General features: G+C 43.4%; 1 protein-coding gene and 1 long non-coding RNA gene across 12 annotated transcripts in view; one reads left to right on the top strand and one right to left on the bottom strand.

Annotated features, from left to right (window-relative positions):
- The window catches only part of Osbpl1a (oxysterol binding protein like 1A), a 195,909-nt gene that overhangs the window by 87,006 nt on the left and 83,113 nt on the right, over positions 1–25,790 (top strand). For 7 of the 11 annotated variants that reach the window (XM_031364995.1, XM_031364997.1, XM_031364994.1 and 4 more), the window contains one exon: positions 23,225–23,387. The exons of 1 other annotated variant lie outside the window; for it this stretch is intronic. In XM_031364995.1, coding sequence (XP_031220855.1) covers positions 23,225–23,387 — 163 coding nt within the window. Of the gene's footprint in view, positions 1–3,427; positions 3,808–5,707; positions 5,857–23,224; positions 23,388–25,790 lie in introns of those variants that run through there. 3 more of the 11 variants (XM_031365000.1, XM_031365005.1, XM_031365002.1) reach the window with 3 other exon arrangements.
- Positions 7,647–25,017, bottom strand: LOC116086858. The gene is made up of 3 exons (XR_004117166.1): positions 24,955–25,017; positions 18,701–18,787; positions 7,647–8,040 (listed from the first exon to the last, which is right to left on the bottom strand). It is a non-coding gene; the product is annotated as an uncharacterized LOC116086858 (long non-coding RNA).

The raw sequence follows: 25,790 nt of genomic DNA, 5'->3' as shown, positions 1-25,790 counted from the left end.
GTGTGTGTTTGTGTGTATATTTGTGTGTGTGTGTATTTGTGTGTGTGTGGTGGTAGTGGTGGTGTGTGTGTGTGAGTGTGTGTGTATTTGTGTGTGTGTATTTGTGTGTGTTTGTGAGTGTGTATTTGTGTGTGTGTTTGTGTGTGTGTATTTGTGTGTGTGTTTGTGTGTGTGTATTTGTGTGTGTATTTATGTGTGTGTGTGAGTGTGTGTGTGTGTGTGTGTTTGTATGGTGGCACAGAGGCGTGTGGAGGCCTGAGGAGAATTAGGCTGTTCCTCTGACATCACCCACTTTGTTGTTTTTTCAACATGGCTATCTTGGCCTGGAACTCACCAAGTTCTAGGCTGGTTGGCAAGCCCAGGGACCCACCTGTCTCCCATGACCTCTAGGATTACAAGTGTGAGCCATATCACCCAGCTTTTTCCCTTGAGTTCTGGGCTCAAAGTCAGGTTCTCTTGCATGTAAAGCCAGGACTTCACTGACTAAGGCATTGCCTGATTCTTGTGTTGATTTTTAAACACATGGAGATAGTAATGCTGTTTGCTTTGTTTTGTTTTTCTGTCATCAAGTCTGAGACTTTATCAAAAAGCTAGAACTTTGTTTTATAAACTCTATATTTCTGTTTTTCTCATCAGAGTGTGGTTCTGGAAGTGTTACATTGATACATGGGAGCCATTATTGGCATTCTTGTATTACGCTCCTGAGTGCTTAGTCAAACCAGTTTTTTGAAGTCAGGAACCTGCCTGTTTGAAGTTGGGAGAAACTCACGTATAAACATCACATACTTTCATGTTAAGCTTCCTGCAGCTGAGGACAGGTGATCCAGATGTTTGGCTTGGTGATGGTGGTGTAATGGAAAGATGCAGATACTGGGCTGGACCATCTGAAAGGTTAGAATTTGTGCTGCTCCTCTGGATACTGATACTGTTGAAGAGAAATCGTGATTGTGTGGGCTTGCCACTCTTTCAAGGCATGACCTCTGATGTTCATTTGCCTTCCAGTAGTGCTTCAGTCATTTTGTGTACCTTGGCTCGAGTTTGCTGATGTTGACGACAGCTCCTCCAGCTCCCACCCCTTCTAGCCATCTCCTTTCCTAGGAAATCAGAGTACATTCTCAGTCCTGCTCCCTCACCTCAGCGTGTGTGTGTGTGTGTGTGTGTGTGTGTGTGTGTGTGTGTGCGTGTGTGTGTGCACGCACTCATGTGTTCCCTTTTTATCTTGTGTAGGAAGCTCTTGTCTCTTTCTCTGCTTCTAAGGGGTTCTTTTCTTTCGCGTCTTTCCTTCCTTGTAGCCCGTGTTGTGTGTATACATCTCTTTCCAGTTTGGTTCCTGAAACCATGGTTCTATTCCTAGTGGTTTCTGCATTCCAGCAGCCCACAGAAGCTGCTGTTACCAGTGCTTCATGTTGTTCAGTGACCAGCTGTGTTTGTTGCTGCTCTTTGGGGTAGGCATTTATGTAGTCCAGCTGGCATCCAACTCATGTGCAGGCAAGGCTAACCTTGAACTCTTGACCCCCCTGCTTCTGCCTTCCTAGTGCTGGGATTACAAATGTGTGCCGTAAACCTCGTGAGAGAACACTTCCGGATTATCTGTTTGCTTTCTGAAGGATTGGAGATTTGGCTGGGCCATCCATGGTGCTTTTCTTGTGTCCTCAGTGGCTGCCCTGCCCTTGCTTAGTCACCTGCTAAGCCTTGCTTCTCCTACCATCCTACCATCCTACCATCCGCGCCTGAAATATTAATAGTTATGTGGGTGGTCTTCCTGTAGCAATCTTCCTGGACTGGGAGTACTAGAAGTACACAATTATTTACATACCTTAGACATTTCCTGAGCTCTGAGTCAGTATGCCAGCTGCTTTTTGAACAATTGGGATGTTTCTGTAAGAGTTATTTCAAAAGCAGTTTTGTCTAAAATCGAATTCTCCAATTCATAGAGTACCACTGAAGTTGAGACCATGGGAATTATCTCTAGCTGCCCCCCCCCCCCACTTCTGACTAAATTCTGTCAGTCTGACATCATTTCCCTCCAGTCCTCTCTCCATCCCAGCACACATTCTCCTTGGCTGCTCTGGTAAAGCTTCCAGGATAGCTCTAAGGAGGGGTGCAGTGTCCTAATCCCAGGTACCACCCTTCAAAACTAGGTTAGGTGCTCCTCCTGTCCTGGACTTCTTGTTGTCACACTGTATCATTACACACAGCACACCCAGAGCTCTTCATTATGTCTGTAGCATTGGGCTTAGCATGTTGTAGACGGTCAGTAGATGTCTGAGTGGATGAGCAATGACTGTTCAAAAGAAAAACCACAGCTTTGGAGTCAGAGCAGTCTTCATCTAAACTCTGCTGCTTCAGCTTTAAGCAAATGTATACCTGTTTGGGAGTTCCACTTCCAAATCTGAAACCCGAGCTACAATTGAGCAGGGTCACGTGAAGTGATCGGTGCAGTGCCCCTCCCCCCTTCCAGTGTCCTTGTAAACTGCCTTCTAAAACAAAGTCCCTTTGTTGTTTATCCCTGCTCTGAGGACCTTCTGTAAGCTGAATTCTTTTTCTAGATCTTTGGGCCTGAAGGAGAAATTTTGTAGCCAGGGCCTCCTCTTCATGGCCAAGTGTTCTTAGTTATCGATTTAGAATTTTCAAAGGCACTGAAACTTTCCAGATACGGATTCCAAGTTTTCTGACTGAGCCGTGTGTGCCCTACAAATAGACTGGCCACGGATCTAAAGGAACACGAGGTACTCTGGGACTTGTTAAATAAACACCAAGTTTGTTTATCACAGCCCTGCTCTGTAAAGTCCTCTTCTTGGTAGAGAACAGGTGTGTACATTTTAGAAGTGAGTTTCCTTTTGTTTCCCCACCAGAGCCTCATAGTTACCCAGAAGCCTCCTTAGCATGTCAGAAGTGTGTATTTGTCTGGGGGAGAGTCTGCCCCTGCAGTCCTAGTCTATCCTTCAAGGCTGGTCAAAATGAGAAGCCATCTCTTAAGTGGTCAGCAGAACAGGATGCTTGACTCTTGGCTCAGCTCCAGCTCATACCCACTGGAGTCTAAGTATGTAGACTTGCTCTGCTTTAGGGATAGTGAGCCCTTCTGCAGCAGCCAAGACTGCAAGAGCATGCTTTTTGCCTGAGTGAGTTTCCTCAGCAGCAGCGTGCTGGCCGTTTAAAAGTTGTCAAGGAGAGGGCTTGAGCACAAGGCCACTCTAGGACCTTGCAGGAGCCCGTGTGTGCCGCTCATGCTACGAGCCAGGATCCCTTACTTCTCCTTGGAGAATCTCAGCTTAGAGGCTGTGGGCAGGCTCTCCCCGGCGGCAGTCCCTACCTGAGCTTCCCGGAGCCGACACACCAGGGAAGAGGAGGAGGGACTGCGACCACAAGGAAGGGAACCGCCTGCTGTAGGCTGCAGGCCACACCGCCCGCCCGCCCGCCCGCCCGCCCGTTCGCTCGCTCGCTCGCTCGCTCTGCTCCGGCAGCTGGGACTCTGCGGGCGGGTGAGCCCTGGAGGGCGGGTCTGAGGCCGAGCCCAGCGGCCAGGGCGAGGGGCAGCGCCGACCTCTGCGGTTAAGCAGCAAGAATACTGGGCCACCGGCCGCGCCTCTGCGCGACCTCAACCGCTGCTGGGAAGGCGGGCGCAGCTGCCCGACCAGGGGCGGGCCGCAGAGGTGACTTAGGGAGACCTTGCGGTACTGCCCTGGGTCGTGCCTCTCGGATCAGATCGTCTGGAGGGGAGGAGAGCAGGCCGAAAACATCTGTGCTGAAGCTTGCCGAGGAGCTGGGGTGCCGCGCACCAGCCTGGGTCTTCAAGACCCAGCCCAGGTGGGTGGGTTTGTGCGCTTGTTCAGTCCTTCCCTGGAATGAAGCTCGGGTGGATGGGGGGTGGGGTGCCGCCCCGCACAAGGCAAGAAAGAGGGGAACAGCCAGATGTGATCCAGGGATGTGAGTTGATCCAAGAATAGTTTGTGCGGAGCCCAGTGGAGCCCTGATTGCCTTGGGCGGGGTGATTAGCCACGAGACCCAACGTCCCCTTTTCCTCCTCCAGTGGGGAGGGGTGGGGTGGGCGTTCTGCCTGGTTTGTCCCTTGGATTCCTAGAAGAGCCCCCAGGGAACAGCCCTTGGCTGTTGTTTCACATTTCATATTAGTATTAGGTCAAGCCTGGCTGGAGTGGGAGGAGTAAGGCAGTGAAAGACATTGTCCTAAATAACCTTCCAAGTTAGTGATTTTTTTTTTTTCATGTCTCTTCTCTGACATTGACATGAACTTAACCAGGGCAGTTTCAGAGAAAGCTGAAATTCCTCGAGCTGGCAGGGAAGTGCATGTGAGGATTGAGGAGAGAGAGCTCATGTGTATGGTGGGGGCTTTCATTTTTCGAACGTTTTGATGAAGGGCTTTTCATTACTCAGAAGCTGTCTTTGTAGCTTAAGCTCGCTGGCATCTCACTCCCTAGCATTCAGAGGACCTGGTTTTCAATTGTGCTGGATTTTTTTCTTTGGAGGGAAATGGTCAGGAGCGAAAGATGGGAAGGGAGGGTAGAGCTGAGTATAGCTCTTAAGAGTTATTGAAGCTATTAAAAGTTTCTTCATTTTAATTAGATTCAGGGCGGCATTTGGCTCTGAAGACATAGCATTGCTTGGCAGAAAGCATTGTGAAAAGAGAAAAATGCTTGCAATTCGTGGTGGTGGACCAAGTGTAGGGTAGATCATGGGGCAGAGTAGAAACTTTGCATTCCACAGAATAGAGCCTCAAGTGCAGTGTTTGATTAGCACTGGAACTGGTAATTTGGCAAGGTAGTTTAGTTTTGGTCTTGTAAGTGTTTAACCTCAGTGGAAGGACTAGGCAGTTATTTGAGCTTGTCTCCATGTTACTTTTGCCAGTACTGGAGCTTTAAAGGAATTCTGATCCTTGTGAATATAGTTGCTGGACTGTAGTCCTCTTCTTTAGGAGCTTTTTATAGGTTAGTTTTCAAGAACTTCATTGATGGTAAAAACGACCTACATAATATTTTTGCTTGGTCTTTCTGCACTCTACAAAATGGGCGAATATAACTCAGTTATTCCATAATAAAATTGTGTTACTCACACATATGATAACTTATAAAAGCACATTTAAAATAGTATATATAAACTGCTGAGTTCTTAATCCTGTGGTGGCTCATCCCTGTTATCTCAGTACTCTGGAGAGAGTCCTGCAGGAGCCAGAGGCTCAAGACTTTTTTACAGAAGCAACAAGTCCAAAGCAACGGAAAGGGTGAATGTTAGCAGAGCCCAACGGCTGGAGCATCTGGAGAGAGCAAGTGAGGGCTCTTCCTAAGGACTTAAAGACTTTTAAACCTACGCTGGGAAGATTTTTATCCAGGGAGAGATTTGATCAGATTGGCTATTTAGGAGAGCTGGGAGACAGCTGCAGTCGGGACACAGAGGTACAGGGATACAAGAGAGAATAGAACTGAGTCAAGTTTGTTATTTAAGCAGAAGAAGTTACAGTGCAGAGAGATTTTACAAAGCATACATCAGAGCTAGATTGATTGTGAGGCATAAGGGGAAGGTGGAGTCATAGCTGACTCCCAGCTTCTGGTATAAATTACTGCATAGGTAGGGAATAGGAATGTGGGAAGGTGAGTTAGTCTTTCTGACATGCTGACACACCCTTCCTTGTCCTATAAAAGCTTGGGAATCACTGGTACTTCTACAATTCACCTAACATCCTTTTCGCCCATAGCCCCCCCAAGTGAGTAATACCATGTAGACATGAAGTTTGAAATCAAAGGAGTGACATTCGACTTGTGCTCAGCAAGTAGAAGGAAAGGAGACAGCAGGGAGGACACCAAGAAAAGTCAGCCTGACTGCAGGGGAGAGAGCCTAGAGCAGGTGAGGCCAGGGGCCAGGACGCAGAGGAGTCCAGGTGAGAACTGCAGTGTGGCCACAGGTGCTGGAGCCAGGCGGTCAGTGGGCTCTCAGTGTGAGGTTTATACTCACTTAGGAAGAAGCCAGACTACAGCCAGGAGAGCAGTGGATAGGAGAGCAAGGTGGTAGAGATTCTAGCTGTAGACTGTGATTACCTCAGATGTTTGTGATCTGCAAAGAATGGCAGTTGTGTTCTGTCCTTCTAGTCCTTATGATTAGGATTCCTTTTTCTTGGCCATACGTTTTTGGTAAGGGCTTTCAGGGCAGTGTTGGATAGATGCTGTGATAGTGAATCCACATTTTTTCCAAGATTTAAAACAAACAATTGTAACCTCTGCAAATTAACTAAGAAATAGTTAATAAATATCACTTACCATATTAATGATGTTCATATTTCATTCTTATACCTTTTAAAATCCGGAAAAGTGCTAAACTTTGGATTTTAACTTCTTTTTATAAGTGAGAATGGCTTATAGTTCTTTTTGTTTTCATCAGGTTTTTCTATGAAGATTATTCTAATATTATAAAATCAATTTGGTAGTATTCATTCTTCTATTGTTCCTTATAGCTTATGTAAGATTGATCTAGTCTTTGAAGTTTAGTAGAAAATTTTTAACAAAACTACCTTTTTAAGTTTTATGAACTATTATTTAAATATATTAACTAATTATAGGACCACTTTGGTTTTCTATTTCTTTTTGTGTTAGGTTTGGCAAGTTATGTATTTCTAAGGACTTTCCCTTTCCATTAAACTTTGGAAGTTTCTTGTTATGAAGATTTTGTTAGAACTCCTTTATTGTCTTTTAAATTTATATTGGTTCTATAATTACCCCTCTTTTCAATATATTCTTAGAAATATATTTCTGAAAGCATTTTTCCCTTTCTTCAAATTAATCTATACCCTCAAATAAATTTTGTTAAAGTTTTGCTTGCCTGCATTTTCAAAGATCTACCTTTAGCTATGACATCAACTTTACCTTATTTCTAAATTAAAATTTCAGCTTTCTTTCACTTTCTGTGAGTTAACCTTTTCCTTATTTTTTGTACGTTAATTATACTTTGTTCTCTGGATAGACATTTTGTTCAGCATTGTTCTTTTCTAGATTTTAGTTATTCTTACGTTTGAATAGTCTGAAATTTAGTCAATGCCATTGGTAGCTTACTCTGTTACTTTATGGACTCTATCTAATATTGCATTTTAAAGATTGCTTCTCGACAGCCTGTAATTACTAAGGTGTGAAGTATAAGCAAATGCTTTCCTAATATTCATAACACCTGAAACTTAAGAGGTGGTTTGGATCCTCCATGTTCCTTTCCCTCTCACCTCCCTCCCTGAACTGGGTCTGCTGCTCTGCATCTCTCTCCATGGCTCTCCTCCCCGGTGACTCATGTTCCCTCGACACATGCTTTATTTTTCCTGCCAATCATTTCCTTGTCTCTGTCTTTTATCCCTTCTTGCTTTGCTATAGTTTCTTTAAAAAACCATCTGGTAAGCATATCCCAGGATGCCATAGTCTAAGTTTCTTTAACTGCTCACAGGTTCAGCACTAGTTACAGGTGGAGAGTCTAGGAGGAATGGCTAGACAGGGGACAGTAAAGTGGCTGCTCTGTGGGACCTGAGGCACCAGTTCAAGTAGCAAAGAGAGCTTGGTCTTTGGCTCTGGGCAAGCTTTATAGCAAGGCTCACCTTCTCCCTGTGTAACATAGGGTTTCTTCTTAACTCTTTTCCATCACAAGTTGTATTGAAACTGATATGGGATAAGAATAAATTTATTACTAGTTTTATATTTAGGCAGTCATCATATGCTCTAGCATGGTTCCAGCATGGTGTACTAGATGAGAGACACCATGTGATGGGAGGCTGGCAGCAGCACACCGCCGTATCCTGCGGTGAGGCGCTGGGAAGCCGCTGTGCAGGATGCCTGCTCTCCTTTACTAAGCTCCATTTGCTATGGGCATGGGCGTGGGGCTCCAGCTGTATCTTGAGCAATCACCTTCTACTTACAGGAATGTTTCTGTAATAGATACTGTGTTGTTATTCTGAACTCCAGATGAGAAAGGCTGCTTTGGGAGTTTCTTCGTTCATTTTGCTTGTGGTAGAGAGGATTTGAGTATTTGCTTCATTTATTTTTTTTCTTTTAGTTCTTCCTGAAAATTGAAAATAATACATCAATCTTGTATGACATGTTTCACTAGTTTTTATGGGTTTCATTGGGATTACATGTAAATACATGGACAAATGAAAGTAAAAGTACTCTCTCGGCACCTGAAGCAGCTCCATGGAACACAGTTTAAAAGAAATAGACCTGCTCTTATTTCTCAGAGGAAGAGACTAGGGCCTAGAGACAGGCTTGCTTAGTTGTCCAAGCTTATATAGGTAGGAGGATACAAAACTTAGAGGTAAGTCCAGAATGTTGCCTCCAAATTTAGTGCCAAGGAACAACAGCTATAACAAATACAGCTATAGTGTGGAAACACTAACCACAGGATAATGTGGTCCACCTTTATCAGTGTTGGTGTGATCTTCATATAAACTAGTTTCTCACCTTGACAAAGGCACATGTTTAGAAATAAGAAAAGCAAATGACCAAGAATATTGACTTTAGACTTCACACAGAATAACTGTATTCAAGGTACACAACAGGAAATTGTTATCTATTTTTTTGGGAGAAATTCTGCTTGGGATAAATTGTGACTTAGAAGAAAATAGAACATGTCCATTTTTCTAGATAGTCTAAATATTGTCCTTAGATTAAACTAGACTGTCAGAATATTTTAGCATGGGTTGTGTTTACTTGATCCTCATATAGATGACCTTTACCGAGCTGTAACTTGGATGGGCACCTCGGTTTCTTTTGCGGTGTTTTTGAAAAATGAGCTTTATTCATATGATCTTTGTCCTGTGCACTCACTCACATTCTCCTGTGCTGGATGAGAAATTAGAGCTGAGGGCAAAGAGGGAGTTTGTTTTCCCTGAAGAACTATGTTTTTTTCTCTCCTTGTGGACAATTAAACATTCATAATTGATTGTATTTCTCTTTCTGTTTTGGCCTTTAGAGAATTGAGAGCCACATGTATGGCTTGTCCATAGCATCTACATAGGCTCTATCACATAGGAATCCTATTCCAAAGATCATCAGATTCTTCTATATGTTCATGACTTCACTGTTTGGTAGTCTCTGAATTACAGTGTTGTCTTGTGAATTAGTTGAACATGCTTGTGTCCCAGAGTACATTTATGTACAGTAAGTATATTTAGGGATTTTTCTGTAAGTAGGATTAGTAGTCTCATGCCAAGAACATTTGCATTTGATTTTGAATTTATTGTAGATAATTTCAAGGACTCAAATTAAGTATACAGCATATATTATAATGGGAGGTTTTTAATTTTTTTCTGTAAATCTGTTTAACTATATATTTTAGTCTAATATTTGGAGAAAGAATTTTAGAGTATCAAACACATAATGGACTTTCCTTTGTAACTATACTGAGTATACCATCAGCGTCGCTAAACACGTGTGCATCGTTGTATAGCCAACCGTCCACCCTTGGAAGTGCTTTGCCTTGTAAGGGAAAATCTGTCCATGAAGCAATAACCTGCTCTATTGTCTAACTCTATGAAGCTGACTCTGTATTGCACCTCATCCAAGTGGACTCATAGAGTAGTTATAGTATTTGTCCTCTCCTGTTTGACCATATTCATCTACCATAACATTTTCATGTTGGAACATGAAAATGATATACTTCCTATATCTGAAGCATATAATATCCTACTGAATGTGTGTGGGTCTTTGTTTATCCTCCTTTGGGATTCTTCTCTCTTTAGCTATTGTAAAGAATGCTGCTGTGAACTTGGGTGTGCAAGTAGTCCTAAGTCTGCTTGTTGTCTTGTTGCAGTTCTTCAGTGTATACCTAGAAACATACCTGCTGTATTGGATCACACTGCCACTGAGGCTCTACGAAGCACTGCCGCTCTGCTTTCTACAGGAAGTGGACTTGCCAGTTTATGTTCCTGCTAACAATGCCAAAGGATCAGCATCCTCTGCATCCTTATCAATAGCAACTCTATTTTGTTTGCTTGTTTTTCTTTAATAGTAATTATCCTGAGTGTCATATTACCCCCAAATTGTCAGACTATCCATTCCTGACATTGGGCTACACTAGTCTTGCAAAGCATTAATTTTACATTGTTTTTGGAACTCATTTGCTACGTGGTGGGAGGGTGTGCTTTAGTATGATCCCCCCCTTTCAAAAGCTCCACAAAGCAGATGTGGTTCTCTGTGTGCACGCAAGTGTGAGTGTGCACTAGTACAAAGCCAGAGGTTGGCATCTGTTTCTTCCTTCCTCTGTTGTTTTCTGCCTTTCTCTTGAGATAGATCTCTGACTGGACCTGGAAGCCCAACAGGGCCCTGAGAGATCCTCTTGTTTCTGCATCGTCGCCCTAGGCTTACTGGTTTGCATGTTTCCTTGTGTTGGTGCCAGGGATCCAGGCTCAAGCCTTGTGCATGTTCTAGCAAACTCTTTACTGAGAGACAGCTTCCCTGCCCCAGTGCATCAAGTTGGTTGTTTGTTCTTTTTAAATTAAGTCTTGGCTTACATGTGTTTTATTTTTATACTATCTCTTTGTATTATAGATACTAAATAATGGTTTGCTGTCATATTTTCAAGGATTATTACTTAATCTAAGAGAATCTTCTCATATAAAGATATCAAATATGAGGAGGAATGGTGGTACAGGGGGGTATGTGGGGCCGAAGGAAACAGTAGATATTTCTTAAGTCTAAGAAATGATAGATTTGATTTGAATAGAAAACTCAGAACGATTTATATTGAAGTTAGTTTTTGATTTTTAGCCACAGTTATAAGTACAGAGTTCCTAAAAATTGTAAAGAAAAATTGTACAATTGAAACTTTTGAACATGTAATCACAAAATTATAAAGGAATCCTAGATGTCATTGATCGTTCCTGTTTTTGGTTTTTCAAGACGGGGTTTCTCTGTATAGCCCTCGCTGTCCTGGAGCTCACTTTGTAGACCAGGCTGGCCTCGACCTCAGAAATCCGCCTGCCTCTGCCTCCCAAGTGCTGGGTTTAAAGGCGTGCACCACCACCACCCGGATTATTCCTGTTTTGCAGGCATTCTTTCCACAGCTTCTGGCAGCCAGGCAGTCACTATAGTAGCGTGTAAACACTTGTGATGATGAGCAGATAGGTGTGTATTCCAGTGGCTAAGAGCTGGCAGCCTGAGTCACACAGATGTGCATTGACTTCAGACTTTGTCCTTGCTTACTGTGCAATCCCGACATCCTGTCACCTGGCCATGTTTGGGTTTGCTCATTTGTATAATGACAGCCTCGCGGTCTGGGTGAGGAAGATGGATCCCGAGTAGACAGCATGGCTGGTAGCTCCTGCTCCTGCTGAATGCTCCTGAGCCACTGTTCTCCTATAGGAGGATAAGAAGTGTCAGAAGGTTAAACTTCCCATCAGGGACCTTTTCACTTTCTCTTCTTTTGAACTCATGGACCCAGGTCAGCTGTGCAGTGTGGGTGTTTCTTCTCTCAGGTGAAAGTTTCCCAGCTATTTGGGAAGCTAGAAAATTTCTCTTCCCTAAGCAGTACCTTCAGACTGTTACTGTGTGCAATTTTGCAGGTGCCTGTCTTCTGTTCAGTGAGAAAGAGTCCTTTTTCTTACAAGTTGTCCTTCAGAGACAGAGGAATTGCAGAAGGAAGGTTAGTGCAGAGCTTGGTGCTTCTCTGTTAGCTTCCTGCTCGTGGGGAGCTCCGCTGCTGCAGATCGCAAGGCCTTGCAGGTAGCTCTGACTCCCTTGTGGACTAGTCTGTACATCTCCTTGGTACGGTCTAAGGATATATGGACCTCTCTTACATCGGAATGTTAGCTGTTCCTCAGCAGAGAACACTCTCCTAGGCTTCTTCTTCCTTCTCTCTGCCAGCCTTTGATCTACAAAGTGTGGCTCCACCCCAGGCTCCCAGCATTCCTTTCTGCTTTGCAGACCATGCGTTCAGCACTTGGAGACTTACTTCTGTCTTCCCCCTCAGAAGTTAGTAAATGGAGTAAGTGCAACATTGCCCCCCTTAACCACTGTGGATTCCCTGGGACCTGGGATGCCTAGTATGGAGTGGCTGGCGAATTCCTGTTGGATAAAGAGAACAGGGACTGAGGCACTCTTCTTCCTTGAAGATTGCATACTACTACACACTTGAAGGGGCCCCTTGAGGACCTGTACCCAGTCAGGGTCATTTCTTTTCTTTCTTTTTTTTTTCTTCAAAGCTTAGAAAGAAAACCCACAAAACCATATTAATAGTCTTTAGACTCGAACAGATTTCAAGTCACTTTGGGTTGCTTAGTAAATGAATATTCCTTTTTACATAAGTCATCTTTCCAAGTAGGTGGCTCGAACATTCGAGCAGCCAGTCCCAAGCCATCTGCTAGACAACTTCCTGTGCTAGAATACCGCTGACTGTGTGTGGCATGCTTAGGGAGACTTAAGCTCTCTCCTGTCTGCTGAATGGTCTCTTCAAAAGTAGTTCATCCCACTAAATTGATTCCAATATATCTTTTTTTCTAGTTAGAGAACCATGAAGATATTTGCCAAGTCAGAATAAAATTTGATTGGGGCAGAGAAAGTCTCAGAAGCAGAAAGAGGGCGTTTTTCTTGGTGTTTGTGTACATGTGTGTGTATGAATGTGCAAGGCACGGGTGTGTGGGAGGGGAATGAAGACTCGGTGTTTGTGTGCATGTGTGTATATGAATGTGCAAGGCATGGGTGTGTAGGAGGGGAATGAAGACTTGGTGTTTGTGTGCATGTGTGTATATGAATGTGCAAGACGTGGGTGTGTGGGAGGGGAATGATGAAGACTGGTGTTGGGCAGCATATTGTTTGTGTCAGGGTCTTGCATGCCTGTCTCTGCCCCCCAGGGCTGGGGTTACAGAGGGGCATCACCAGGCTCACTTTTGGCTGAGGGGAGGTGTCTTGGGGACCCAGGTTCAGGTTTTCATGCTTATGTGGCAAGCACTGTGCTAATGGAGCCATCCTCCCCTCAGCTTTTAAAGAGGAAATGTTGTGGTCATGGAGTGTCCCTGCCCTGGGGCAGTCCTCAACAGTAGGAAAGAAAGAGCTGCTTGTTCTTGGGAGTACATGGGTGAATCCAGTCAAAACCTCATCCATTTATTTCAGGGCTAGGAACAAGCAAAGCGGTTAATTCCAGGGCTGTAGGAACCAGGGTGAGCGCCTGGGCTGGGTGGAGGAAGGGCAGGATAGTAGAAGAAGGCCCAGGGCTCTATGGGAGGGAGCAGGGGAAAGTTCTCTTCTAGTGCCAGTGCTCCATGCTTTTGCACTGGACTCCACAGAGAAAGCAGGTGGGTGGCATATATCTCAATAAAGTGCCTTCAGAAGTAGCTGTGGAGTCAAGTGTGTCATAAAGAACCTTTGCGTATAAATAACCTTAGCATCAGCAGAACTATCAATGACAGGCCCCTGGGTAACTACTGCGGGTAAGATTTGTTAGAATGTGATTAAACTTCTCTGCTTTTAAAAATGATCACTTATCTCTTGTGGCATATTTCTAAAAAAGAAATTTATTTCAAGGTATATATGATGCACAGATCTGTGGAGAGAGATTGCATAAGAGGTTATTTTTAGGTAGAGAGCTTTGCAGCCATGATGAGGAGTGTTCTTAGCAGACTCTCAGATTGGGTTCCTAAGCAGATGCTCAGACTGCCCTGTGTGCTCTTCCTGAGGTCCCTACATGGCTCTTATCATGTGCTGCAAACTGAACAGAGCATGGTTGACGCAAACGTTGATTCCTAGGTAGACCTATATTCAAATACTTTGCTAATTAGGAAATTATGAAAGATATAAATGGAAGTATATAGGAAAGCTATTTTTTATAGATACGGAAATATCACAATCAGAATCTAAGGTCCACAAGCAAGATTTGTGTGTCCTCTTTACTCATTTTAGTGGTTAAATGCACAAACAGCAGCATACATTGCTCCTAAATATTCTCCATTGTTTCTGTCTGGACGAATGTTGTTATATCTAGTTTTTGAAAATTGTGTGTGTGTGTGTGTGTGTGTGTGTGTGTGTGTGTGTATGTGTGTGTCTGTGTGTGTGTGTGTCTGTCCCATTCATGGAGGCCAGATGGAGGCCAGATGAAGGCCAGTGGAGGCCAGAGGGAGGCCAGAGGGAGACCAGAGGGAGGCCAGAGGGAGGCCGTCAGTTGCCCTCCTCTATGGCTGTCTGCCTGATTCCCTTGAAGCATGGCCTCTCAGTGAATCTGGAACTTGTATCTGCCTTCACACCCCACTGGCCTGACTGCTGGTCTGTAAACTCCAGTTATCCTCCACTTTCCATCATGTCTGCAGGCATGCCCCAACTCCTAGTCACCCCTGAACCCCAGTGACAGGGTTACAGACAAGGACTATCATATCTGACCTTTTACATGAATGTTGGGAATCCAAACTCATGTACTCATGGTTAATTATTAAGTAAACTTAGTCTGTGGTAGTTTATGAATACATTAGATGTGCTAGAGTTTGTGTTTGCCTTTAAGAAAAATCCCCATACTCAAAACCATGAAATGAATTGGAGATTTACCTTTCCTTCATCCTGAAGAACCAGGAGGAGGACACTATGACCTGGCTTGGAGGCTTCAGTGTTAGAGGCTCTTCCAGGTACTGTGTCCTGTGCCTTTTTCCTTAAGTAGACTTGGCAGATTCTGCAAAATACTGCAGTCTTTTGGGGAAGAGCTGCCAGAGGGACTGAGAAGTAGGCTCTTGGCTGAAGGCTAAAGGGGTTCTTAGCAAGGAAAGGAGATCAGTGTTGGCAGAACCCAGCAGCCTTCTGACTGGCCGCAGCCTTGTTGTGTGTTGTGTGTAGAAACAACACAGAGCACAAGGAAGTTCTGACTCAAGAGGCCTGAAACCAGGCTGTCTGATTTGAGAAACGGAACCTAAGCTCTAAGCCAGATGTGTACCTCATAGACCTGCCAGTGCTTGGATTAAGGAACTATTTGGAGAGCATGTCACCTGAAGAAGCTGCCGAGTTTGTCACCTTGCAGCAGTGTGGTCCCTAATAGAACTCCTAAGGAAGGCCTCTAGCAGATGTAGGCTGTAGTCCAGGTAACCCAATGCCTCTGTGTGTGTGTGTGTGTTCATGCGTGTGTGTGTCTTTAAGTCAGGAGTCAGCCTTAGGCACCATTTATCTTGTATTTTGAAATAGGATCTCTTACTGGACCTTGAGCTCAACGATTAGGTGAGGCTGGCTGTGCAGTGAGCGCCAGGGAGCTGCCTGATGTCATATCCCCAGCTTGGGATTACAGGAGAGTGCCACGTACATGGCCTTTTAACAGTAGGTTCTGAAGGTCACATTCAGGTCCTCCCTCATGCTTGCCTAGAGAACAACTTATCAACTGAACTCTTCCCCCAGGTCATACTACCTGCTTTTGAAAATAAGACTTTAAAATTAATTCTTGGAGTATTTTATTTGTACATGTAATGTATTGTGATTACACCCCCTCTCCCCCAAATTTATGTCCCTTATGTCAGTATCCTACCTGATTGCATATCTTTTATTAATCTACAGAGTTCAATTTGTGCACTTATATTTGCATGGGTTTATGCTGATCCAATGATTATGGTTGATCAGCCTGGGGCCATACCCTTAAAAACACTGGCTTTCCCTTCCCCAGGAACTGTTGATGGTCGATAGCTCCACAACCCCTCCAAGTTGCTTCCCTCTGCATGCTGGCATGTTGACTTGCTTGATCTCAGGCAGGCTCCAGAGCTGCTGTGAGTCTGTGTGTGCACTGTCCAGTCATGTCCTGAAGACACCGTTTAACCCAGATCTCCCCAGGCTTTTGGCTCTCAAAATTTTTCTGTCTCTTCTTCCTTGGTGATAGCTCTGACTCTTACATGGAGGAATGTGATGTAGACGTCCCCTTGTGCATGTTGTAGACACTTTCTGTGCTTTGACCAGTAGTGAGCTAGTTTTCTCCATTAACTGCTGTCCTCCGCACAATGAGTGAGAGCGGCAGGAACCTCTGTATATAGACATACGCATTAGAGGATGTATTGATGACATGTCCATTGAGAATAATGATAGTTGTAACTTTACCTTGGGGCCTATGAGCTTCCTAGACTTAGGTTTTTGGTTACATTTAGAGTACCAGTATGGGTTTCGTCCTTTGGAGTGGGCCCTACATCCAATCAGAAAGCAATTGGTGACCTTATAATTCTCATGCCATTACTTACCCTTGGACGAGTCTTGCCAGGCTGATCATTATTGCAGTGCAGTGTTCACAGTGATCATTATTTAGTGCACAGGGTTCACAGTGGTCATTATTGCAGTGCAGTGTTCATGGTGGTCATTTCGTGCACAGGATTCACAGTGGTCATTATTGCAGTGCAATGTTCACAGTGGTCATTTAGTGCACAGGGTTCACAGCGGTCATTATTGCAGTACATTATTCACAGTGGTCATTATTGCAGTGCATTGTTCACAGTGGTCATTATTGCAGTGCAGTGTGTTCACCGGTGGTCATTATTTAGTGCACAGGGTTCACAGTGGTCATTATTGCAGTGCAGTGTTCACCAGTGGTCATTATTTAGTGCACAGGGTTCACAGTGGTCATTATTATAGTCAGTGTTCACAGTGGTCATTATTGCAGTGCAGTGTTCACAGTGGTCATTATTGCAGTGTAGTGTTCACAGTGGTCATTATTTATTGCACAGGGTTCACAGTGGTCATTATTACAGTCAGTGTTCACAGTGGTCATTATTACAGTGCAGTGTTCACAGTGGTCATTATTGTAGTGCAGTGTTCACAGTGGTCATTATTGCAGTGCAGTGTTCACAGTGGTCATTATTTAGTGCACAGGGTTCACAGTGGTCATTATTACAGTCAGTGTTCACAGTGGTCATTATTGCAGTGCAGTGTTCACAGTGGTTATTATTTAGTACACAGGGTTCACAGTGGTCATTATTACAGTCAGTGTTCACAGTGGTCATTGTAGTGCAGTGTTCACAGTGGTCATTGTAGTGCAGTGTTCACAGTGATCATTATTTAGTGCACAGGGTTCACAGTGGTCATTATTACAGTCAGTGTTCACAGTGGTCATTATTGCAGTGCAGTGTTCACAGTGATCATTATTTAGTGCACAGGGTTCACAGTGGTCATTATTGCAGTGCAGTGTTCACAGTGGTCATTATTTTAGTGCAGTGTTCACAGTAGTCATTGTTGCAGTGCAGTGTTCACAGTGGTCATTATTGTAGTGCAGTGTTCACAATGGTCATTATTTAGTGCACAGGATTCACAGTGGGGTAAGAGTGTTGATGACTTTTCTCCCATAGCAGCCTGCATAGCAAACACCTTCAAGTAGTGTGAAAGCCAGCCCCTAGGGAAAAAGCTGCTGCTTGGTCAGGATCAGTTTGAACTCTGCACGTCCTGTTAACAAGGTGTGTTGTGTCTTCATCAAGTTCTAGTGGGTAACCAGGAACAATGGTCTGTATTGTTTAGGAAGTCTGTGGAACATTCTTGATCAATAGGTTTCAGGAAGGCATTCCATGCCTAACATGGCTTTTTATTTTGCAATCTATGGCTGCTGAGAGGAATGTTATCCTCTGTGTAGGGTAACTTTAAGTAAACTTGTGTGTGTGTGTGTGTGTGTGTGTGTGTGTGTGTGCTTATAAGACGATATATTTCCCTATGGGTTTTTCAGATCTCCTTAATTAGCCCTCAACCATCCCTCCTCTTCCATGCCCTCTCTGTTAGCAGTGACTCAGCATCCTGTTTCCATCCATTGTTATTTGAGGATATGTTAATTTGCAACATGAAATTGGAAAGCTTGTTGGATTTGGTAAAGATATTGATGATTTGGAATAGCTTTCTTAAATGTTTTTTCATTTACTTTTAAAAAAAAATTTAGTCATATACTCCTACAGTGAAGATGTAATGAGCTAAGGGGAACCAATCTCCTTTGAACAGGAAAATTCTGTGTGTAGAGTTAAAAAGATACTATTTTGAAAAATAGATTTTTAGGAAATTCTAAAGCCAGGTGTGGCCATGCATACTGTATTCCCAGTACTTGGAGGTACAGGCAGGAGGGTCAGAAACTCAAGGTTATTCTCAGCTGCATAAACAGTTCCAGGTCAGTTTGTGCTTCATATGAAACCAATAAGACAAAACAAAACAAAACAACCCACAAAAATTCCAGACTCTTTATTGAATAGATGAATTTGGAATTCCACTGTGTTTTTATGGATCTATTGTAATAAATTGAGGTGTGTTTACAATGGGTACCCACCATAGAGTGACTCAAGATTCTTCTGTACAGTTTAGATAAAGATCCTTTGGAAACGTTTGAAGTTTTAACCTGTACTATAATCTGGGATGATCTGGACATTATACACTGAAGTACACAGTGCTTATGGGAAAGTCCAGTAAGTGGTACTTTTAGGCTATAAAATGTTTGTGATACTATGTAAGCATTACAATGGCCAATGATCCAGTATTTTCATTGAAGTTCAAGCTCATTTATGCATCAAGTTATGTTAAACCCAAGAGCTATTAAAGGAGCACCTTGTTGGGCCGTAGTGTGGGTGCTGACCTGTGAGGGAGATCCAGCACCACTTCACTTCAGAAGCTTGTTTCTCTCTCCATATTTAAAAGGAATAGGCAGAAAGTAAACTTCCCTGACACATTTTTCACTTGTATGCAGCATTTGATTTGATTTTCAAGATGTCATTTTTAAGTTATTTTAACAAAATAAGTTTCAAATATTTTGCGTTTACCTGGCTTGTGTTGCATGTAGTTTCTACTACTCTGTTTTAAGCTCCAGGCGGCCCATGCTACCAGCCACTGCCCTGGTTCCCTTGGATCTGTGGATAAAAGATACACACACACACACACACACACACACACACACACACACACACACAAGCTTATTTTTAATATGTTTTTTAGCTCAATGACTGGGCAGTTTATTCCCAGCTCAATTCTTCTAAATCTTCCCTCAACTTAGTTGCCCAGTTGCCTTCTCCTTGCTCAGCACCCTAAATCTGCACTCAGCTTAGTTGCATTTCTCATCTCTTGCCTGTTACCCCAGGCCTAGTCGGGGAAGTAGCCAATGGCTACTCCACTGGAGATCTCACATGGCTGGTGGCTCTTTCTCCCTCTGAACCATGGCGAATCTTTTTTTCTCTTCCTGTGTCTCCTAGACTACCTGTGGGAACCTGGAAGTCCTGCCTCTTCTGCCCAGCCATTGGCCACTAGCATCCTTTTATTGATCAATCAAAAACCAATTAGGGAGCAGGACCTTCAGTGTTCACAAAAAGATACCATCAGAACCACCCTGTATCAACTCTTCTCTCAGATATAAATTGAACATGATAACAATCATGTAAATTATATAGTATGATGTACAGTTAACTTCCAGTCTATCATATTTGTCAGTTAGATAAGTACTGTTCCATCATTCCTAACTTAAAGAGTTATAATTCTATTCCTGAATTATGTTTAGATTTTAGCCTTTAACACCATCTGAAAACCATGTCTTTCACTTTATAACCTCACTCTCAATGCTAAACAACTTAAATTTGATTATGAGACCATAACTAGTCTTTAACCCCTTCAGAAATCTGAGAATGAATTAAACATTGCCTGAGCATATAGAAAGCACCAAACATAGCTTCCAAAATATAAATAATTATAGAGACAACTGACTACCTTCTTATAATGTTGGGCAGACCTTTTGTGAAGTAAGAAATATGAAGGACTAGCTTACCCTGTCTTGGCAGAGCATAGTAGTTGACTATCTTACCTCTGTTTGTTCTTTTTGGACAGTATATTGTCTGTAGATGATGTATGCAATCTCTGTCTAGTGGCTACCTTGTCACAATAAGCAGCCTCAGCTGGAGGTAAAGAAGGTTTGTTTTTTTTTTTCCCCTCCAAATTTTATCACCTCCCCCTTTCACTCCTACCCCAATTTATATGCCTGGTTGTTTTCTTAAGTAACACTGCTTTTTTACTTTTTATGAATTCCTTTATCCAACTGTTTCAAAGTATCTGCTTTCCTGTTGTTCTTTGGTCCTGCATAAAAGATTTTCCCCAGTTCTGCCCTGATATACATGTCTGAGTATACCCTTGGATGTGATTGTGTAACAAGCTCTGCAAAGGTCTTTCTTTGAGCCTGTCTGTCAGCAACTGGGTCAGTCATGCCTTCTGTCCAGTGCTGGAGCCTGGGGGCAGAAAGGCATTGTGATTATTTTGGACTGGAGTTCTCACTGTCTTGGTTTGAGCATAGCTCAGGAAGGCAATGGTGACTATGAGAAAAGAATATCTTTTAGTGGTGCCAGGAGCCATCTCATTCTGAACTTCTAGACATATTTCCTTCATGCTGTCAAGAGATAGTGGCTTCTCTATGTCATATTCTGGGACCAGTGTTGGTTGATCTCCACGTCTGTTCCCTGGTGTGTGTGTGTGTGTGTGTGTGTGTGTGTGTGTGTGTGTTTATATATCCTACCTATACAAGAAGACAACAGAAGCATTTAGAAGACAACTTAAAGTTCAGTGTCAGTGAACCTACCTATGACTCTGTGTTTACACATTCTTTTCTCCTGCAGGAGGGTGACCTGCCTGGTCCCTTAGTGAAGACCAAGTATACCCATGGCTTAATTCTCAAGAATATCACTCCACAATCTTCTCTGCTTATTCCCACCTCATTAATGGCTACAAAACATAGGCTGGGCTTCATCTTCATCTCATTTGTGTCCTTCTGTCTGCCTTAGTGATCTTATCTAGTCTAGAATGTAAACTACAACCTGTGAGCTATAACCCCTTCTTCTGTAACCACCAAGTTTAGTCTGCTTATCTATTATGCTTGACTGTCTCATAGCATCATACATTCACCGTGTGTGAGGCTGAGCTCCACCTGGCTTGCTCTCCCAGTCTACCCTGTTCCAGGCAATTGCAACCATGTCTTACTTGCTTAGTCCTAACTAGGAAGCATATCTGCTTCTCCTTACTCAGACATCATAGTCTGTCAGCTGATTGCTTAGTCCCTCCTTCAGAATCCTTCCAGAGTCTTGAGTGCTCCTCAACACTTCCACTATGAGTACCCAGTCTTCCCCCACCCCCCATTGTACTTGACCTCCTCACAGTCTCCTTTTAAGCAAGAGCATACATTCATTTCACTTGAAAAAGTATTGCAAGAATCAAAGAAAAAAGTCCGAGAGTGACATCCTTAGAACTCATTGTATAAAGATGCTCAGCAAGTCCTAAAACAAAGCAGCTGTGTGCTGGGATCCATTATAGGGCTGTATCTCCATATCTCATCTTTCATCATGCCTCACATGCCATCAAAGTATAGTATCCTGAGACCCCAGGGGAGAGAGTGGCTGTGGATTTAGACCAATTTGTATTCATGTGAGCATTCCACTCCTTATCTTAGTTTGTATTTCAGTTATGGTAACTATGTGCCCATAGTTCTGGAGTTGAGGAAGCCTTCTGCATATGATGCTGCCATCTGTGGAGTGTCTGGTGAGGGCCTTCCTCTCGTTCCTGGCATAATGATATCACATGGCCCCTTGCCAGCTAGTGTCTTTCCTCTTACATAGTCTGTTGTAGAAAATATTTGATCTCAATCCAGGGCTTCTCCCCCACCTTTGATCTTTCAGTTCCCAGATAAAGACATACAACCATTACATCTATAATAAGCCTTTATCAGCACTAGAGCTGTGCAGATATCCACCTCTGTGCTATTAGAATCTATTTCCCCATCAGTAACCCCATTTTATAATGTGCCATGTTCCATCTGGGCAGCTCTTAACTCCAATTGGCTAACCCTCATGGCTATGTGATCATGATTCACTTACCCCATGGTGGCTTCTTCCTCTCTCCACCTTTTTCACCTCCTTGTGCTCCTCTTCAAACCCCAAACCCTACCTACCTCTCTTCTGCTCAGCTACTGGCTGTAACTTAACCAATGGTTTCAAATTAAGGAGCAAGGTCACATGGTACTTGTGGATTCTCTCCTCCCTGGGAGCAACCAGGCTGGAGTTGGTGGTGGTGGTGGGGGGCAGTATTTAGCATTACAATATATGGTAAAAGACCAAACCTGAACAGTAGTCACCAATGCTATAAAGCCCCTCCACCCTGAAAAGATCTCATCACGTCTTAAAGGCTCTACTTTCATAATCTATTGACGGCTTTGAGGATTACATTTCTAGTGCAGGAGGTTGGGGAGGCTTTCTAACCCTGCAGTCCTGCTTCACCCAGGCAGTGTAGTCAGACATGTCTACAGAGGGCTCACATCAACTGTGCGTGAGTGCTTTGCCTCTTAGCAGCCACCTCTGTGGAGCGGTAGCAGGGAGTAGCCTAAATCTCACATCCTCAAAAACTTTGAGTGTGGTTGGCCCTCTAACCACAGCAGTGTGCTAGAATAGCTTCTTCATAGAGTGAATTAGGTAAGACAGTGTTTCAGTCTCAGCTATATTCTTTGTTAGTGTAGCTGTATGTGCAGTAACTGTGAAGAAACCAGAGTGTGGTTAGAATTTCCCATCTTATAATCAGGTCATTGTTCCTGATGTTCTGTGAATACTAGTCAGCAGTCTCCAATTGTTAGATGTCTCTGTCAAATGATTTATTATCTCTGCCCCACTTAACCCCCTGTAGAATGCAGGCAAATAGCAGGATGCTTTCTAGAAAAAAAAGTAGATAAAATGTATGTAAACTGGTAAGCATGTGCTGTTTTTAAAACTGCCCTTGTGAGGTTTAGAGGGCTTTAGTGCTGAGCAGGGTTATACACGCTTAAACTGCATGCAAAGGCCAAAAGGCCCTTTGGACCAGGCTCCACATTTCCTACAACCTTAATGTGTGTGTGTGTGTGTGTGTGTGTGTGTGTGTGTGTGTGTGTGTGTACGTGTGTGTATGTGTATGTATGTATTATGATTAGTATTGAGGGAGAAATATTTTTTAATGTAATTTCCAAATTGACAAATGCCTCTCTTTCTCTCTCTCTCTCTCTCTCTCTCTCTCTCTCTCTCTCTCTCTCTTTAACTAGGATCCTCATAATTTGAGCTGAATTTGTTTGGTAGTTAGCAATCTATTTTCATTAGCTAAGCTGTGTGAGAAAAGGTCCTTTGGGAAGAACAAAATTAGCTTAGTAATTTTGCTCATTCATCTGTGCATGTGTGTAACTCAACTGCTTTCATTTCTGATGTTGCATTGGAATTAGATCAAAAGCAAGTAATTTTCACATCCTGAGAAAGTCTGTATTTCCTGCCACTCTGAACTCTTGTGTATCTGTATTCTTCTAGGTGAGGAATTTTAAATTGGAACAGGAGCAAGAAAAAAACAAAATTTTGTCAGAAGCACTGGAGACTTTAGCCACTGAGCATCATGAACTAGAACGATCCCTGGTTGAAGGATCCCCGCCTGTCAGCATCCTTAGTGAGGACGAGTTCTATGATGCACTGTCAGGTAACTCCAGAGCCATTTCATCTGTGTTGTTAGAAGTTAGAGGCTTTGTAGGAGTGGCTGTCACCTGGAATTTCCCAGAATAAACATGTAAGAGGTTTATCAGTGCAGCTCCCTAACTATTGTGCAACATGTGCATCTGTGTGGATATGTGCACCTGGGTGTATGTACACATCTGTACGATGTGTGCATCTGTGTGGATGTGCACAGGTGTTCATTTGAGTACAGGCACATGTGTCTGTGCATGCATGTGCATGCTATCAAAAGACAGCCTGGGGAATTAGTTCTTGCCTCCCACCTTGCTGAGACAGGCATTTTTCTTGTATATTACTGCACCTGCCCTCCAGCTTCTGGGGATTCTCCTATCCTTGCTTCCCACCCAGCCACAGGTGCATTAGGATTGTAGGATATACTACTGCTTCTGGCTTTCCTTAGGTTCTGGGGATTCAAACTCACATCTTATGCTTATATGGCAAACACCCACTGAGTCATCTGCCTTGCCCAGTTGGGGGTTGTGTGTGTGTCCTAAGACAAGAATCAGAAGTTTGGTAACAAGTTCAGCACTGAGCAGGTAAGATGGCTCTCACTGGTGAAGGCATTCGCTACTAAACAAGAACCAGCTCTCAGAAGTTGTTCCCTGGTCATGCAACATGCTATGACATGTGTGTGCCCCACCAAATAAATAAACACATTTTTAACCCAAAGAGTGTTGTTGCTTCAAATAAATCAAAATGGCCTCTGCCTATTTTGAAAGCATATGATATGCTAGAATTGGAATGCTCTCAAAGCTGTGCATGTTTCCTTGGCTCCTTTTCTGTGACTGTCTACCCTGTACTGCCAGCTCTTGATACATGCTCTAAGGAAATGGAAAGAGACAGTGGGTTCTGTCTTGAAAAAGGCCTTTAGAGTTCAGTGTGCTAGAGGTAAAGTAGATAGGGGCCAGAATGCAGTTGGAACAGAAGAAAGGAAGTTCTTAACTTTGCCTCAGAAACTATTCACAAGGACAGCACAGTGAACCTCCTGAGAGCATAGACGCCAGTGCCTCCCAGCCCCGAGAATGACACTGAGCATTACTTAGCATGGACAAATGAAAGATGAGGTAGAGACAGTTGTAGACATGGTGGAGAAAGTGGGGCTACTAAACAGTTTGTGTGTATGTGGGATATTGTCTAACTTTAAGGGCCAGGCTTTACTTGAACTCATGATCTGGCTGTAATCTCGTAGGTGCTGGAATTACAGGCATACACTTCCATGCTTACTGAGTTTTGATCTTAGAAATTAACATTAGAAATTTTAAGATACATGTGAATGGGGGAGGGGAAGTTTCCAGAGAGCAAGGCAGTTGCTCTCTGGAGATCAGTGAGGTTGCGACAGTATTTTATAGAAGGAAATGAAAGAGAGGAAGCATGGTGAGAGATGGCAGAAATGAGAACAAGAGGTTAAGGCAAGAAAGCTGAGGCAATGGGTGATCACACGGGGCAGGAGGAGGATTTGGAAGGATAGAGACTCAGGGGATTCAGGGTCAGACCATTGCTAGTAGAAGTAGGAGAATTAAATCAGGGGAACATACACTATAATCACCAGATTTGGAGATAATCAGGACTGTGGTGATGGTGACACTGTCAGTTAACTGTGGAATGTGTTAAAGAGTGATGCATGCTGGGAAGAGAGAAGATGTAGGGTGAAGGCGCATACTGTGGTGGGAGGGAGGAAGGCAGTGTAAGAACATTTAAGATGGCTGACATGTATTGTACTCAACTCTATTCTCTGCCCATTGATGTTAATTTATGTATTCTGTCCACAACTTCCGAAAAGAAAACCAGTAGAAGATGGTGGCAGTGGTGCACGCCTTTAGTTCCAGTACTTGGGAGGTAGAGGGAGGTGGATCTACAGAGCAAGTTCCAGAACAACTAAGGCTACACAGAGAGACTTGTGTCAAAAAAACCAAAGCAGAAATAGAAAAAGGAAAAGGGGAAAAAAGTCACTAGATGGATCATAATCTTATGGCTTAAATGAGAAGTGTCCCTAGAGGCTCACACTTTTAGAGTTCCCTGATGCTGGCCTTGTTTTAGGATGCTGTGGAATGTTTAGTTGTGTGGTCTGGCAGGAGGGAGCATGTCAGTGGGGTGGGCTTGGGGAACACATAGCCTCCCCTCACCTCTGGTTCACTTTCTCTGCTTCATGGTTGATGTTGGAGATGTAATAGCTTCTGGCTCTGGCTTCCCACTGCCATGCTCCCCACCATTATAAACCCAAGTAAAGTCTTTCTTCCTTAGGTTGTATTGGTCATAGCATTTTATCATAGCAACAGAAACACACACACATATTTACACACATACATGCATGCATACATACATACATACATACATACATACATACATGTAAACATTTAACTGGGGCTGGTGC

This window comes from Mastomys coucha, unplaced genomic scaffold, assembly GCF_008632895.1.
Source record: "Mastomys coucha isolate ucsf_1 unplaced genomic scaffold, UCSF_Mcou_1 pScaffold13, whole genome shotgun sequence".
Classification (NCBI taxonomy): Eukaryota; Metazoa; Chordata; class Mammalia; order Rodentia; family Muridae; genus Mastomys; species Mastomys coucha.
Note: the sequence above shows the minus strand (reverse complement) of the source record. Positions and strands in the feature narration are given on the sequence as shown.